At 42.7% G+C, this 13,189-nt stretch overlaps 1 protein-coding gene across 1 annotated transcript; it reads right to left on the bottom strand.

Moving 5' to 3' along the window:
• Positions 1-3,517: 3,517 nt before the first annotated feature.
• On the bottom strand, positions 3,518-8,414 carry b3galt10.1 (beta-1,3-galactosyltransferase 10, tandem duplicate 1). The gene is made up of 2 exons (XM_072671438.1): positions 8,313-8,414; positions 3,518-7,037 (listed from the first exon to the last, which is right to left on the bottom strand). The coding sequence occupies exons 1-2, from the start codon at positions 8,321-8,323 to the stop codon at positions 5,888-5,890; spliced, it is 1,161 nt and encodes a 386-aa protein (XP_072527539.1). The 5' UTR covers positions 8,324-8,414; the 3' UTR covers positions 3,518-5,887.
• Between the last annotated feature and the right edge of the window lie 4,775 nt (positions 8,415-13,189).

Here is a 13,189-nt window from a genome sequence, read left to right as displayed (position 1 = left end):
TCCTCACGTCCACTGCAGTCAGGCACAGCACCTGCTCGTCCGGCTTGGGTGTGGTCTTTCTCACCAACGTGTTGTTCTGTGCCTCAAACCGTGCATAAAAGTCGTTCAGGGCATCGGGGAGGAAGGCATTACTGTCACAGGACGGTGGCATTGTCCTGTAGTTTGTGATTTCCTGGATGCCCTGCCGCATGCGCCGTGTGTCACCGGTGTCCTTAAAGTGGCTGTGGATTCTCTGGGCGTGTGTGCGCTTTGCCTCTCGGATGGCTCGTGACAATTTGGCTCTTGCTTTCCTTAGGGCCGCCTTGTCACCCACTCTGAAGGCCGAGTCGCGGGTCCTCAGTAGCGCACGCACCTCAGGAGTCATCCACGGCTTCTGATTTGGGCGTGTGGTGATGGTCTTGGAGACAGTGACATCATCAATACACTTGCTGATGTAGCCAGTGACTGATGCTGTGTACTCCTCCAAGTTAACAGAGTCGCCTTCAGTTGCAGCCTCCCTGAACATGTCCCATGCAGTGCACTCAAAACAGTCCTGAAGGGCAGAGATGGCTCCTGCCGGCCAGGTTCTCACCTGCTTCTGAACTGGTCTGGATCGTCTGATGAGGGGTGTGTAAGCTGGAGTCAGATACACAGACATGTGGTCCGAGAACGCGAGGTGGGGGCGGGGCTCGGCCCGGCACGCGCTGGGGATGTTTGTGTAAAGCAGGTCCAGCGCGTTCGCTCCTCTCGTGGCAAAGTCCACATGTTGATGGAATTTAGGGAGGACTGACTGGAGATTTGCATGGTTGAAATCTCCGGCGACAATGAACAGCCCGTCTGGATGTTTGGTCTGCAGATCGCTGATGCCCCCGTGCAGTTCCCACAGTGCCTCCTTAGCATTAGCATTAGCGCTAGCGCTAGGCGGTATGTACACGGCGGCTATCAGCACGGCGGAGAATTCCCGTACTAAATAAAAAGGTCTGCACTTGACTACGATGAACTCCACCAGCGGAGAGCAGTGCTGGGCGACAGTCACAGCGTTGTTACACCATTCCGTGTTGATGTAAACACACACGCCTCCCCCGCGGGTCTTCCCGGACAGAGCCGCGCTCCTATCCGCTCTGAACGAGGCCAGCCCGTCTAGCTGAATGGAGCTGTCTGGAATACTGTCGCTGAGCCACGATTCCACAAAGACTAGAGCACAGCAGTCTCTGAACTCTCGCTGGGTCGCTCGCTGGAGTCGAATGCAGTCCAGATTATTGTCGAGGGAGCAGACGTTTGCGAGGAATAGCGATGGTATAGCCGGGCGGCTAGGGCTAGCCTTTAGCCTCGCGCGAACCCCGGCTCTCTTACCGCGCTTCCGCTTTCGCTCGCACCGCTTGCGATGACACTTCCGCCGGGCTCCGCCATCAGGAAACGCCGCGGACTGCAGGCCTGGGTCTTGTAGCAGGCTGAGCTCTTGTGGCGTCTGCAGAACTTCGTCCGGAAGATTGTTTCTAGGCTGATTTCTCCACTGAAGCAGGGTCTGGCGGTGGTAGAATATGTGCACTGGTGTTCCGGTGCACATATTTGCAGAGATGGATGTAAATATCCACAAACAATGACACAAAAAGCACCATTTCTCGGACCAAGAGTGGCCGCTGCGTGTTAACGCGCCGCCGACCGGAACCGGTCGTATATTTGTTTATTTAAAGGCACGGCCCGGTCGCTTCTTGATTTCTGTGATAAATTATGGACGGAAATCTGATAGCGGACAAAAGTACTGGGACACCTACTCATTCCTCAAGGGTATTAAACATTTATATTAAAAGTTCCTCCTGCTTTTGTCGGAGGAACTGTAAACTCTACTGTCCAGGGAAGAAGGCAGCTTTCTACTAGATTTTGGAGGAGCATTGCTGTGAGGATTCAATTGCAGTCAGCAACAAGCTGAGTACTAGTCAGGCCAGAGTGTTGGACGGATGATCACCACCCCACCTCATCATCCCGAACTTCCCCAACTCATCCGAAGTATAAGTATTGGATGGAGCACCACCACCACCATCGTTCCAGAGAACACAGTTAGAGATCCACTGCTCCACAGCTCAATGCTGGGGGGCTTTATACCCCCCTGTAGCCCACGCCTGGCATTAGGCAGGCCATTAGGTAACAGACAACAGGCTCATCAGGTTTATCTGCTCCAGAGAGTCCTATTCTGTTGGCAGGACTTCTAGCTGAATGCATTCATTACAAGGGGTGTCCACAAACATTTGGACATATGGTTTAAATGGAGCATAGATATTTTTGCTGTAATGCAAAAATCTCAGATTCAAATCGGGAACTTTACCTTTCAATGTAAGACAACGGAAAACACTTGTATCTCTGGTGATTTTGGAGCATTTCTGTTGGTCCATTCATCATGACAGTCTGACGCGATATAAAGATTCAGAGTAAAAGTGGCATGTTACACCGAAATGTGTTGATATATGGCTAAAATTAGCTTAACGGACAAAAAAATGATATGATATATGAATATATATATATTTATATACCAAGCGAAATATTTATACTATATTTATATATTTTAACAATATATGATATTTAAATTACAAATGTTACATATATGTACTGTAATTGGTGTTTACTACTTATATCCATAATAAGTTAATTAGTTATATATATAATTTTAACAGTATGATGTACAATAATCGTAGATGTACAATAACAGATGTTTACTACTTATAGTACATAAATCTGTGTATTTACATACTAAGCAAAATATACATAAAAAGGTAAAGAAACTTAAATTTTTAATATTTCAGCCAATAATTTAAAACAATTAACTATATATTATATATAGTTAAATATGCACACATATCCATAATAAGTTAATTGTTTATATATATAATTTTAACAGTATGATATATATAATACATAGACGTACAATAACAGATGTTTACTACTTATAGTACATAAATCTGTGTATTTACATACTAAGCAAAATATACATAAAAGGTAAAGAAACTTCAATTGTTAATATTTCAGCCAATAATTTAAAACAATTTAGCTATATATTTAAATATAAAATCATTATAATTAAATATTAAAATCTTAAATATTTTATAGTTAAATATACACACACAGCCACACATTTTAACCATATGAGATATATATATATATATATATATATATATATATATATATATATATATATATATATATATGTGTATATATATATCTCAACCGAATATTACATGTATGTACTGTATTTGATATTTACTACTTATAGTATGTAATAATTAAATTAAATTAAAGAATGATTGAATTATAATTGTGTAATTTTATATATACATATATGTGTGTGGAATATTTTAACAGTATGAGACATATAATATGTACTGTAACTACTTAAAGTCTGAACATGTATATATGAATATGTATTTACATTCAAAACAAAAATATATAATTTAAATATATAATATAGACTTTTCTGACGTCTGATTCCACTCACCACCACCACTGTGAACACTTCCGACTTTTACATCAGACCACTCTGAATGACTTTGTATATATTTAAACTCTTTATTTAGGCACAATCCTTGGCAATCCCTGGAATTCCCCTTTTAGGAGAAAGGAAATCATAAAAAAGCCTGGAAACCCATCATAAAAATAGAATTTTTTAGCACAGTTATTTAGCTATACGTCCCTGTAATGGATAGTTTTATATCCTGTAGAAGAGTATATAGGCCTGTATGACATTCAGGCGCTCTTGTGCTGAAGTTTCAGGTCCCATGTAACAGCCCGGTTTCTGATTTACACCTGAGGAAATGAGAATTTTACATTAAAAAGTATTTGAAATTGAAAAAAATTTAGAATAAACGAGCCCAGATCCCAAGTTTATGTTATATAAATTATTATATGTTTATATAAAATTAATGTACACTACCTACGTCTTCATCCTCTAAGAATGAAACCGACAGTTTTTATTACTGTGCCTTTAAGGCCACGTAAAACAGGCCTCATGACCGCAGTGCAAATGGGCGGGGGGCTATTTCGCTGTATATGTGGCATCATAAAAAGTGGCTTGAAAAAAAATTCAACAGTGTTAAACCAACAGTGTTAAATATTAACCCTCGCAGTGTTCATTGAACACTGGCAAATTAGCTGCGTCGTTTCCATACATGGGTAGTAATTCTGTGGTTTAGTCATTTGGGCTCTTTAAAAGCTGTTTATCTCGGCATGAAGTGTTTATTTGATTATTAAATTGCTAATCTTAGAATACGTATGTGTGTGTGTGTGTATGTTCAGCTCTTCCCATACTTAAAACCGAAGCGAGCTCCAGTGGTTTAAGAGAAAACGATGGCCGTATACCATTGAAATTGAATAACTCAAATCACTTGAGCTTAAATAACACCCTGAACTGAGTACAGCCAATGCACATGTTTAGTAAATTAGGCTAGTTGCCAGGATTGAATCCAGTTTCCAGTCCAGGACTGTGTAATCCTTTCACAGGCGTGACCCCACATGACCAGTAAATCACATGAACCGTTCCCTTAGCTTCCTGCCAGAGCAAGGTCCAGAATTGAACCCCTAGGTTCAGGTGAGGGAGGCAACAGGGACCAGAGTTCAGCACAGTTCGCTACTAACCTGGCAGTTAGCATGTGAGCTGAGTCAAGTGTGCTTGAGCAAGAAAAGCAGAAAACTGTGCAAGTGATAATGTGCTCTAACAGCCTTCAACACCGAGGCCCGGCAGCTACACCACAATACCAGCTCCGGTCCGAAGCCTAGGCAGGTAGAGGTAGAGGTAGGCTGCATTTCTCGGCTGCTAGATGCCGCATTCATGGCCTGCCTGGGTAAACGATGGTTTTAGAAAGGTGCTTATCATTTGGGCTCACGGCGCAGATGTTTGTGCAATCAGTTCTGATTGACCTGAGAAAATACACGATTGGTTGGACCCCTACATTCAGTGCTTGGACTCTATGAAGTCCACATTTGACATAAAAACAACAATGCTAATCAGCTTCTATAAATACATCCTCATAAATATCCTAGATGTTTGCCTTCCAGCATTAGTATTCTTGTTTTTCACAGTCCTGCTTCATAAATACACATTTTCATTTCAGGTCACTTAAAGCCCTTGGGAACCTAAATCTGGCTGATGAATCTCTCTCTGATGAAGTGAAGTGAATGTGGCTCCTCAGGGCCCCCAGTGTAAACATACACAGTGTGTCTTATGAAGATCTTCCCAAAGTCTCATCAACATCTGCTGGATTTCACCGGTATTGCTCTCCTCTCCGGTTCTTAAAAAGGGATCAGGTTTACGTCAGCATAGCCTTGACCAATCACAAGGCTAAGATGGCGCTGCCTATCTTAGTCTTGTGGCCCATCGCTTCTCCACTTTACCTAGCATGGAATTTAGCAGCTGGGTGCCGGGGAGGACGGGAAGTCCCAACGTAGCACCGTTAGCCGTCCGCCAAAGAAGTGGAGAAAGGATGACAAGGCACGGGGGGCCGGAGCTCCCTCAGTCATGGGCTGGTAACTCGGCTCTAGATATCAGAACATCCAGTAAACCCTAAAAAGCTCAGAGTAAAAAGCTAAAAAAAAAACAGTTGCTGTTCGCCAGAGATGGAGGACTATCAGTCGCGCAAGTTCAGGGGTGTGAGGGTTGTGTTTCCGTTGAAACTTTGCTGAACGCTTCACTGAACACCCAAGTTTCGGAATTCTACACATCAATTGAACCCATCAAAATGTTCCCAAGGGCTTTAAAACGTCATAAAAGTGTTCATAAAAGAGCAATATAAATACTTCCTCAGAGGGTCGTTCACAGTCTTGTTGTGGTAGGTGACCTCAGGCCAACCTGTCACCCTTATCGTCTATAGTCCATTTTTACTTTCTGTATCTGAATGGTCCATCTCTACCAGTCTTGAGCCAGTCATGTAGGCCTCCTCGAGTCCTGCCAGAAATCGATCAGCTGCTGTGGGGAGCTAAGGATGGTGGTGATCACCCTTTGGAACTCTTTCCGATCATATTTGCCATTAAAATAGGCCTTAAACTTGGAGGCATCGGGAGGGTTGGAAGGCACAATGTGTAATTTGTCCAAGCAGGCGCCAATATAAGCGTCCTCTATGTTGAATGGCTTTATTTCCTTTGAAGCCTCTACAAGCTTCTTCGGAAGGTCGTTGGAGAAGACGTAACCCATCCCCAGCAGGTACGTTGGGTAGTAGTCCTTGTCGTACAGTTTCTTCGGCACGTACCACTTGGACGCCGGGTCCCGGATGACTGGCCGGTTCCACATAACCATCCCGGTCATGTAGTTTTCCTTGGGCGTGTTCGATGCCAGCAGCATGCTCATCAAGTTCTCCACATTCAAGAACATGTCGGAGTCGACCTTCATGGCGTAGGTTGCATTAGGGCAGCGTGTGGCCAGCCAGTCCATGATCACCATGGTCTTTATGGTCAGGTTAAGGTAGGTGTCCAGGAAGTCGCTCTGGATCAGGTCGTGGTACTTCTTGCTCTCCAGGTTCAGCTGCCTCTGTTGCGCCTCGGCGTCCTTGATCCCCGGACGACCCAGTGAGAACAAGACCCTGACGGTTTTGCCGCGGACCACGCTCACGTTACCCCACGTGCTTCGGATGGCTTTGCGAGCCTCCAGTTCGTGCGGAGCCACCGGGACCATGAGGACCAGAAACGGCTTCTCCTGCTTGCAAATATTGGGCTCGTCTAGAATGAAGTGGTAGTTGCGTGGGTATGCTTCGTGGTACCGTATGGACGGAACAGAGCTCGTTGACTTTCTGAGAACCTCTGTGACATTGCTGTCTGTCGTAGTCCTGGCCACATTTGTGCCATTGAGAGTTCCTTGCTTGACCGTTTGGTGGTGTCTCGGGGGAGGAGGCACTATTCGTACTGGTTGCTTTATGTAGTAAGAGTGGATGTTATTAGAAACTTTGCTGAGCCAGTCTTTGGTCAGCTGAAGGTGGGTGTTGGACACATAGTAAATGACCAACACGGCGACGGTTATGAACACTAATAACACGAAGCAGCTCTTGACTGGGAGCCTAAGGGTGGCCATCCTCTGAAATGAACTGAAAGAGAGAGAGAGAGAGAGAGAGAGAGAGAGGTGATCATGACGGTCACATGAGAAGGTCACTGCTAACCCCAGTGACTTGCAAACCTTTGTGGTTTTTGATCCCAGGGTTGTGGGTTCATAACTCGGGTCTGCTATGCTGCCACTGTTGGGCCCCTAAGCAAGGCCCCCAAGCAACTCTCTTTGCTCCAGGGGTACCTTCTTAAACTGGAATATGCAAAGACAAGAATTTTAAAGTACTGTACATGAATAAATGACAAGTACTACTGCTACTATCAATAATAAGAATAATACTGCTGCTACTGCTAACTATAAAAATAACAATACAGCAACCAATAATTAATAACTATCAATAATAATAATAACAACAACAATAATGCTACTACTGCCAACATTATTATTATTATTAATAATAAAAGCACTGCTACAACAATGTCATTTTGTCTTAGTCGGTCAGTCAGGTGGGTGATGGAGAACCACCAGTGGAGGTTCAGAATTTAAGTCATAAACTAATTGTGCAGAAATTGTGATTTACATAATTTCCCAACATTGTTTTGTAAGTAGTAATAAATATTAATAATTAAATAAATAAATACAACATTTGAATGAGAATATTTTGAACATTGAGAATTTGAAGGGGCCATATTCCTGCCATATTGCAGTGTTAACATTTTGTTAAATGTTCAAAATGTTCAGATGTTGTGGGAAATTTGAACAAACATGACCTCTAAAATAGTAAAAGTAAATATTTAAGAAACGTCATAAACTAAACTGTCACCTGAAGCTAGACCAGAACTAGCCTGAAGCTAACACTAACTAAAGTACTGAAATATGGCTGAAACGAGTGGATATTTTAGCCAAGCTGCCAGATTCATTAATAATGCCCACTGCTGCCAGTAACACTGAGGACTCCAGACTGAAGACGGGTTCAGTGTTTGGCAACGTCAGCTCTGAGCTGAGTGATCCAGTTTTGTCCAGTTTTAAGATGCAGCTGAGGTCTAAAAGTACAAATATCTTACAATACGTACGGAATCTAAACACGATGACTCGATATATATATATATACTGAATATGTACTGGGAGCCGAGCAGGACCGTTATCTAGATACAGTGTGTGTATATATATATATATATATATAAATAACGACTGTAAAACCAAAGTTCCTGGTTACACATGGTGACCCGACTCATGCCAGGCCCTGCACAGCTAGCTCTGCAGACAGACTAGTATTGACAAACCGTATCCCATGCTACGCTAATGCAAAAATCCTTACCTCGTTGTCATGGTGGGAGACAAAAACTGATAGATCAACACGAATGAGGACTATGAGAACACTGCTGCTTAACAGACTCTTTCTGCACTGGATATTGCACAACATCCTTCCTGCCTCTTTTTCAACTGCCGCCGTGCAACCAACGCCCTCAAGACAAAGCGCCGGGGACCCAGCTCTGAACTGCCAGAAAGCAGCTAGCGACTAAGCTAAACCTTGTGAAGTGCTCGTGAAGAGCTGAAGATGTCTGATCATGTCACTCATACCAGCACAACACATACTGCTAACACACTCGCCACCACCAGATTGACCCAACCCCCATTACACATATTGTGCTGAGGCCATAATCATCAGTTTGATGAAGCTTCAGAGATCAGATCTGAGATGAGTGAAAGTAAACCATTCAACAATACCGTCAGCTCTGCAATCAACAGGCCTGTTTGCGAAGGTGGCTACAAAAAAGCAGAAACTTGTATCTCCAATATGATTTTGATTGATCATGAAATTCTGATGAAATGTAAAGATTCAGATTATGTCAAAGTGAAAGTGAAAAAGAGCCAAATCTGAGAAGGTTCTTGCAGAACAGCTAGAAAGTACTTAAGAACAGACCCATCTAAGCAGGTCTGAGGTTTGGCTGAAAGGTTTGTGGTCAGAAGAAACAAAAAAACACCATTTCACTGCCCACTTTTTCACCATCAACACCACCATCTTTTCCAGAAGTCGCTGTCCTGTTGTGCATTTCGCCAGCTTTGACTTGGGGCTTTCTCTTGTGAGTAAATTTTAAGGGTGTAAATGTAACGAGTCTAGACTGTGATGTAACAGTTTTGGGATTTTGGAATCGGCCCATTTTCCAGCTCTGCTCTGGTTCTGCTGGCTGTTCTTTTGAAGGAAGAACAGCAGTGTTTAAGCTTCACAGTTTTCCATCTACTGAACTCTCATTGTTCAACAACGGCTAGGTAAATAGTCTGAATTTCTAGGGCCTGTTTAAAGGTGTAATGTAGCCGTATGAATGCTGCCCTTCAGGAAGGAGCCTTACCAACACACCTGGAAGTAATTCACTAACACATCTTTGAAAGAATTGACAAAGGCATCCTTTATAACAATGGACCACTGTGAAAGATGTGGTGGGAGTGTTTTTCCCCATGATTTAGGTGGCAAAGATAAAAATCTCCATGAGCTCCTGGAGCAAAAGCAGCTCAACTGTTAAAGAACTGGAACTACAGATATTACCACCGTCTTCATGTTCCGCTGTAAAATGGTTTTCTTCTGACAACGCTCCTCACTGCTGCTGGCAGGGAATAATGTCGCGAAAGGTAACAGAACACCGTGGCAAAAACAAAGGATTGGAACTGGATATTACTTAATATGGTGCCTAGAGGGTGCCAGAAAGTAAAAAGAAAAAAAAAAAAAAAACGATAAAAAGAGTTTACACTCCTCACTACTGCAGGCTGGGTATATCATCTCTTAATGACCACTAGAGGACGCCAGAGGGTGATCTGCTAAAATCTAGTGGTAAAAACAAAGGATCAGAACTAGACCTAGAGTATGCCAGAGGCCACTCTATTAGAACACAGTAGTAAATGCAAAGGATTCAATCAGGAACGGGACTAACAGGGTGCCTAGAGGACCCCAGAGGGCACTTCGCTATAACACAGCGGTAAAAACAAAGGATCAGAACGGGATCAGTGGCTTGGCATGGCATTTAGAGGACACCAGAGGCCGCTTGCTCAAACACAGCAGTAAAACCAAAGGATCAGAAATGGATCAGTCTTAGCATGGCACCTAGAGGGCAGCAGAGAGCGCTCTGCTCAAACACAGCAGTAAAAACAAAGGATCAGAACTGGACTAGCCTAAATTTGGCACCTTGAGGACACCAAAAACCACTGTTCTAGAACACAGTAGTAAATGCAAAGCATTTGAAACGGGATGGGCCTAACATGGTGCCTAGAGGTCGCAAGAGGGCACTTCGCTGAAACACAGCGGTAAAAATAAAGGATCAGAACTAAACCAGAGGCTTGGCATGGCATCTAGAGGACTAGTTATAGTACCTAGTACTAAAAAAGGGTTCTTTGTCTCAAAACGAAAGCAGAACCCTTGTAAAAAGAATTTTCTGAAAGGTTCCATTCTCAAAAACGTTCTCCACCTATGCAAAGAACTATTTCAACACACAAATTAGTCTTTGAGCTGGTTGTAAATTGAAGGAACACTTAAAGCCCCCCCCCCCTTTTTTTTTTTTTAGTGTATACACTATACCTATCAATTATCTCTTCAGCGGCACTGTGTCATTACGTCGATCTACAAGTCCAGAACGCACACCTCCTACCCACACCACTCGTTTTCAGCCTCATTCCAGATTCCCACACTACTTTCTAACCCCCAACCACCTCAACCCTCTTCAACACATGCCTCTCCAGATCGCTTGATGGGATTTGACCAGCCACTCTGCATAAAAGCGTCAACCCAAATGATTAAATTGAAATGTAGGCTCTTTGTAAATGTAGATGAAAGACCACCCATGATGAGTACAGTCCACAGAAGACCACAGATCAAAGGGCAGTTTACTTCCTCGGCCCAGGTCTTCCTATCTGTTCCCAGCAAAATACGGATAGGTGTGGTACGTGCTGTGGTATGTTAATCGAACTCTGAACTCTAATTCAGTGAAGATGGTTTGCATGCTTTTAACATGCATCCAAATAAGTCGTGGAACTCGATAGGGTGATTTGTCTGGTAGCCGACTGTTCAACACACGTCAGAACATCCAGTTGAACTTTGGATCTAATGGTATATCGTTTTGTGGATTTTGACTTTTCAATCTGGCAGCTCTTTCCTTCATATCATGTTTAAATTTCATGATGAACCAGTAGAAATGCTTTAAAATGAGCTGGAATCAGATCTTTTTACATTGACGTCCATTGCGGGTTATGATGGTTTTTCACTTCTTCTCTTGGTACTAGGTTTCCGATGACTGTGGCGGCCTACAGTTAAGACTACAAATAAGACTGAAACAAGAAGTTCCAGGAGTTTAATCGGATTACAATCCAAATTGTGTAGCTGTACAGACAGTAAGACCAGATTAGGACTCAAATGAGAGGTGGGACTAAAACCCCGGCATCACATAATTCCCTACTAATCATCCAGGGAACAGACTGGTAGGTAAATACATAGACCAGGAGCGTAAACTAATGATTCTATTAACCACTGAAGCTACACATGATTTGCAAGTCATTTACGGAGAAGGACAAAAGGCAGCTCACCTTATGCGGGGGATCCTGCTCCAGGGCTTCCTTAAGCAAGTGTGTGTTTATCTTTATGGGAAAAAAGCAAGAGCAAGAGGCGCATATGTCAGGACCGCAAGCGTCTGCCTGACATGAATGGACTGTGTGGAAGCGAGGCTGCAGAGTTATGACTTTGCCCTCCCTTCTTACCTGTGCTCAGGTGTTCCCTGAAACATGAAAAAAAAAGGAGGGGAGGGTGAAAGGGGGGTGGGGCAAAGGCAGGGGTTGCCTATGGCAGTGGAGAGTTTACTATTACGCACTGAGAGCACTCCAAGGTAACCATCACTTCCCCAGGTGTGCACAGGTGGGCTTATTTGCACAAGCAGTGACACAAGTAATAGTGTGACAGTCGTTATTTGATTAATTAATTGTTTAATCATTCATGGTGTTACACAGAAGTGTAAATAAGGCATGCTGTGAAGTCTCAAATTTTCACACGTCAGTGTCAGTGATGTAGGAGCCAACAAATTGCACACTCACACTGCTGGTCAAATCAATTTCCCGATCGAATCGTTTTTCAATGATGCTTTATTTCTACTGAATGAAAAAAAACAAACAATGGAGCTGCTGATTATTCTAAAATGAATAGTTAACATCCAGTATTCTAATGACATCATTAATATCCAGTATGAAGCTCTAATAACATTAATATCCAGTATGAATCTCTAATAGCATTAATATCCAGTATTAAGCTCTAATAACATTAATATCCAGTATGAAGCTCTAATGACATTATTATCCAGTATGAAGCTCTAATGACATTAATATCCAGTATGAAGCTCTAATAACATTAATATACAGTATAAAGCTCTAATAACATTAATATCCAGTATGAATCTCTAATAACATTAATATCCAGTATCAAGTTAAGATGCCAAGAAGTGTGTAACTGTACAAATAGAATGTTTATCACTGAATCACATCCAAACTCATCTTACATCTACTTTAATATCTAGTATCTAGTTTGAGATGTGTTTACTAACTAGCGTACACAAGATACCCCCCCCCCCCCCCCTTCATTAGATCAGAGCTCCACCGCAGGGCCTCAGGGGAAGTGTTCTGACACAACCCCACCTGACTTACCTGACACTAACAAGCCTCTCTTCATAGCTCAGATGGAGGTGCTGGGGTGAAGGGTCGAGTGGAGATCTGCGTACGCTGGACACTCACAGCGCTGACCTCAGTTAGACACCTTTACCTTGTAGTAAACGGTATACACACACACACACACACACACACATACATACATACACACACACACACACACATCAGCAGTGTGTTCCTCAGCTAATTCCGCTGGGAATGAGGGCAGGGAAAGGGTAATGAAAGATCAGTGGGTAATGTTTTTCATGTATTTGTGTTTGACTGTAGTTACAGTACAGTACTGTCTGCATATATGTATAACTATATATAGCATTGTGTGTTTATGTGTTTGTATATATATATATATAGAGAGAGAGAGAGAGAGATGAAGGATTTATGAAGAACAAACACTAAAGTTACTAAGAGTGGTCTAAAATGCAATTCTCAAATATTCTGAATCATTTTCTTAAGATCTTCTTAACACACTTGTCACTGTTTTCTTATAACATTTTATGCTGTACT

Source organism: Salminus brasiliensis, chromosome 25 (assembly GCF_030463535.1).
Source record: "Salminus brasiliensis chromosome 25, fSalBra1.hap2, whole genome shotgun sequence".
Classification (NCBI taxonomy): domain Eukaryota; kingdom Metazoa; phylum Chordata; class Actinopteri; order Characiformes; family Bryconidae; genus Salminus; species Salminus brasiliensis.
The sequence above is the reverse complement of the archived record's forward strand: the minus strand, read 5'-3'. Positions and strand labels throughout refer to the sequence as shown.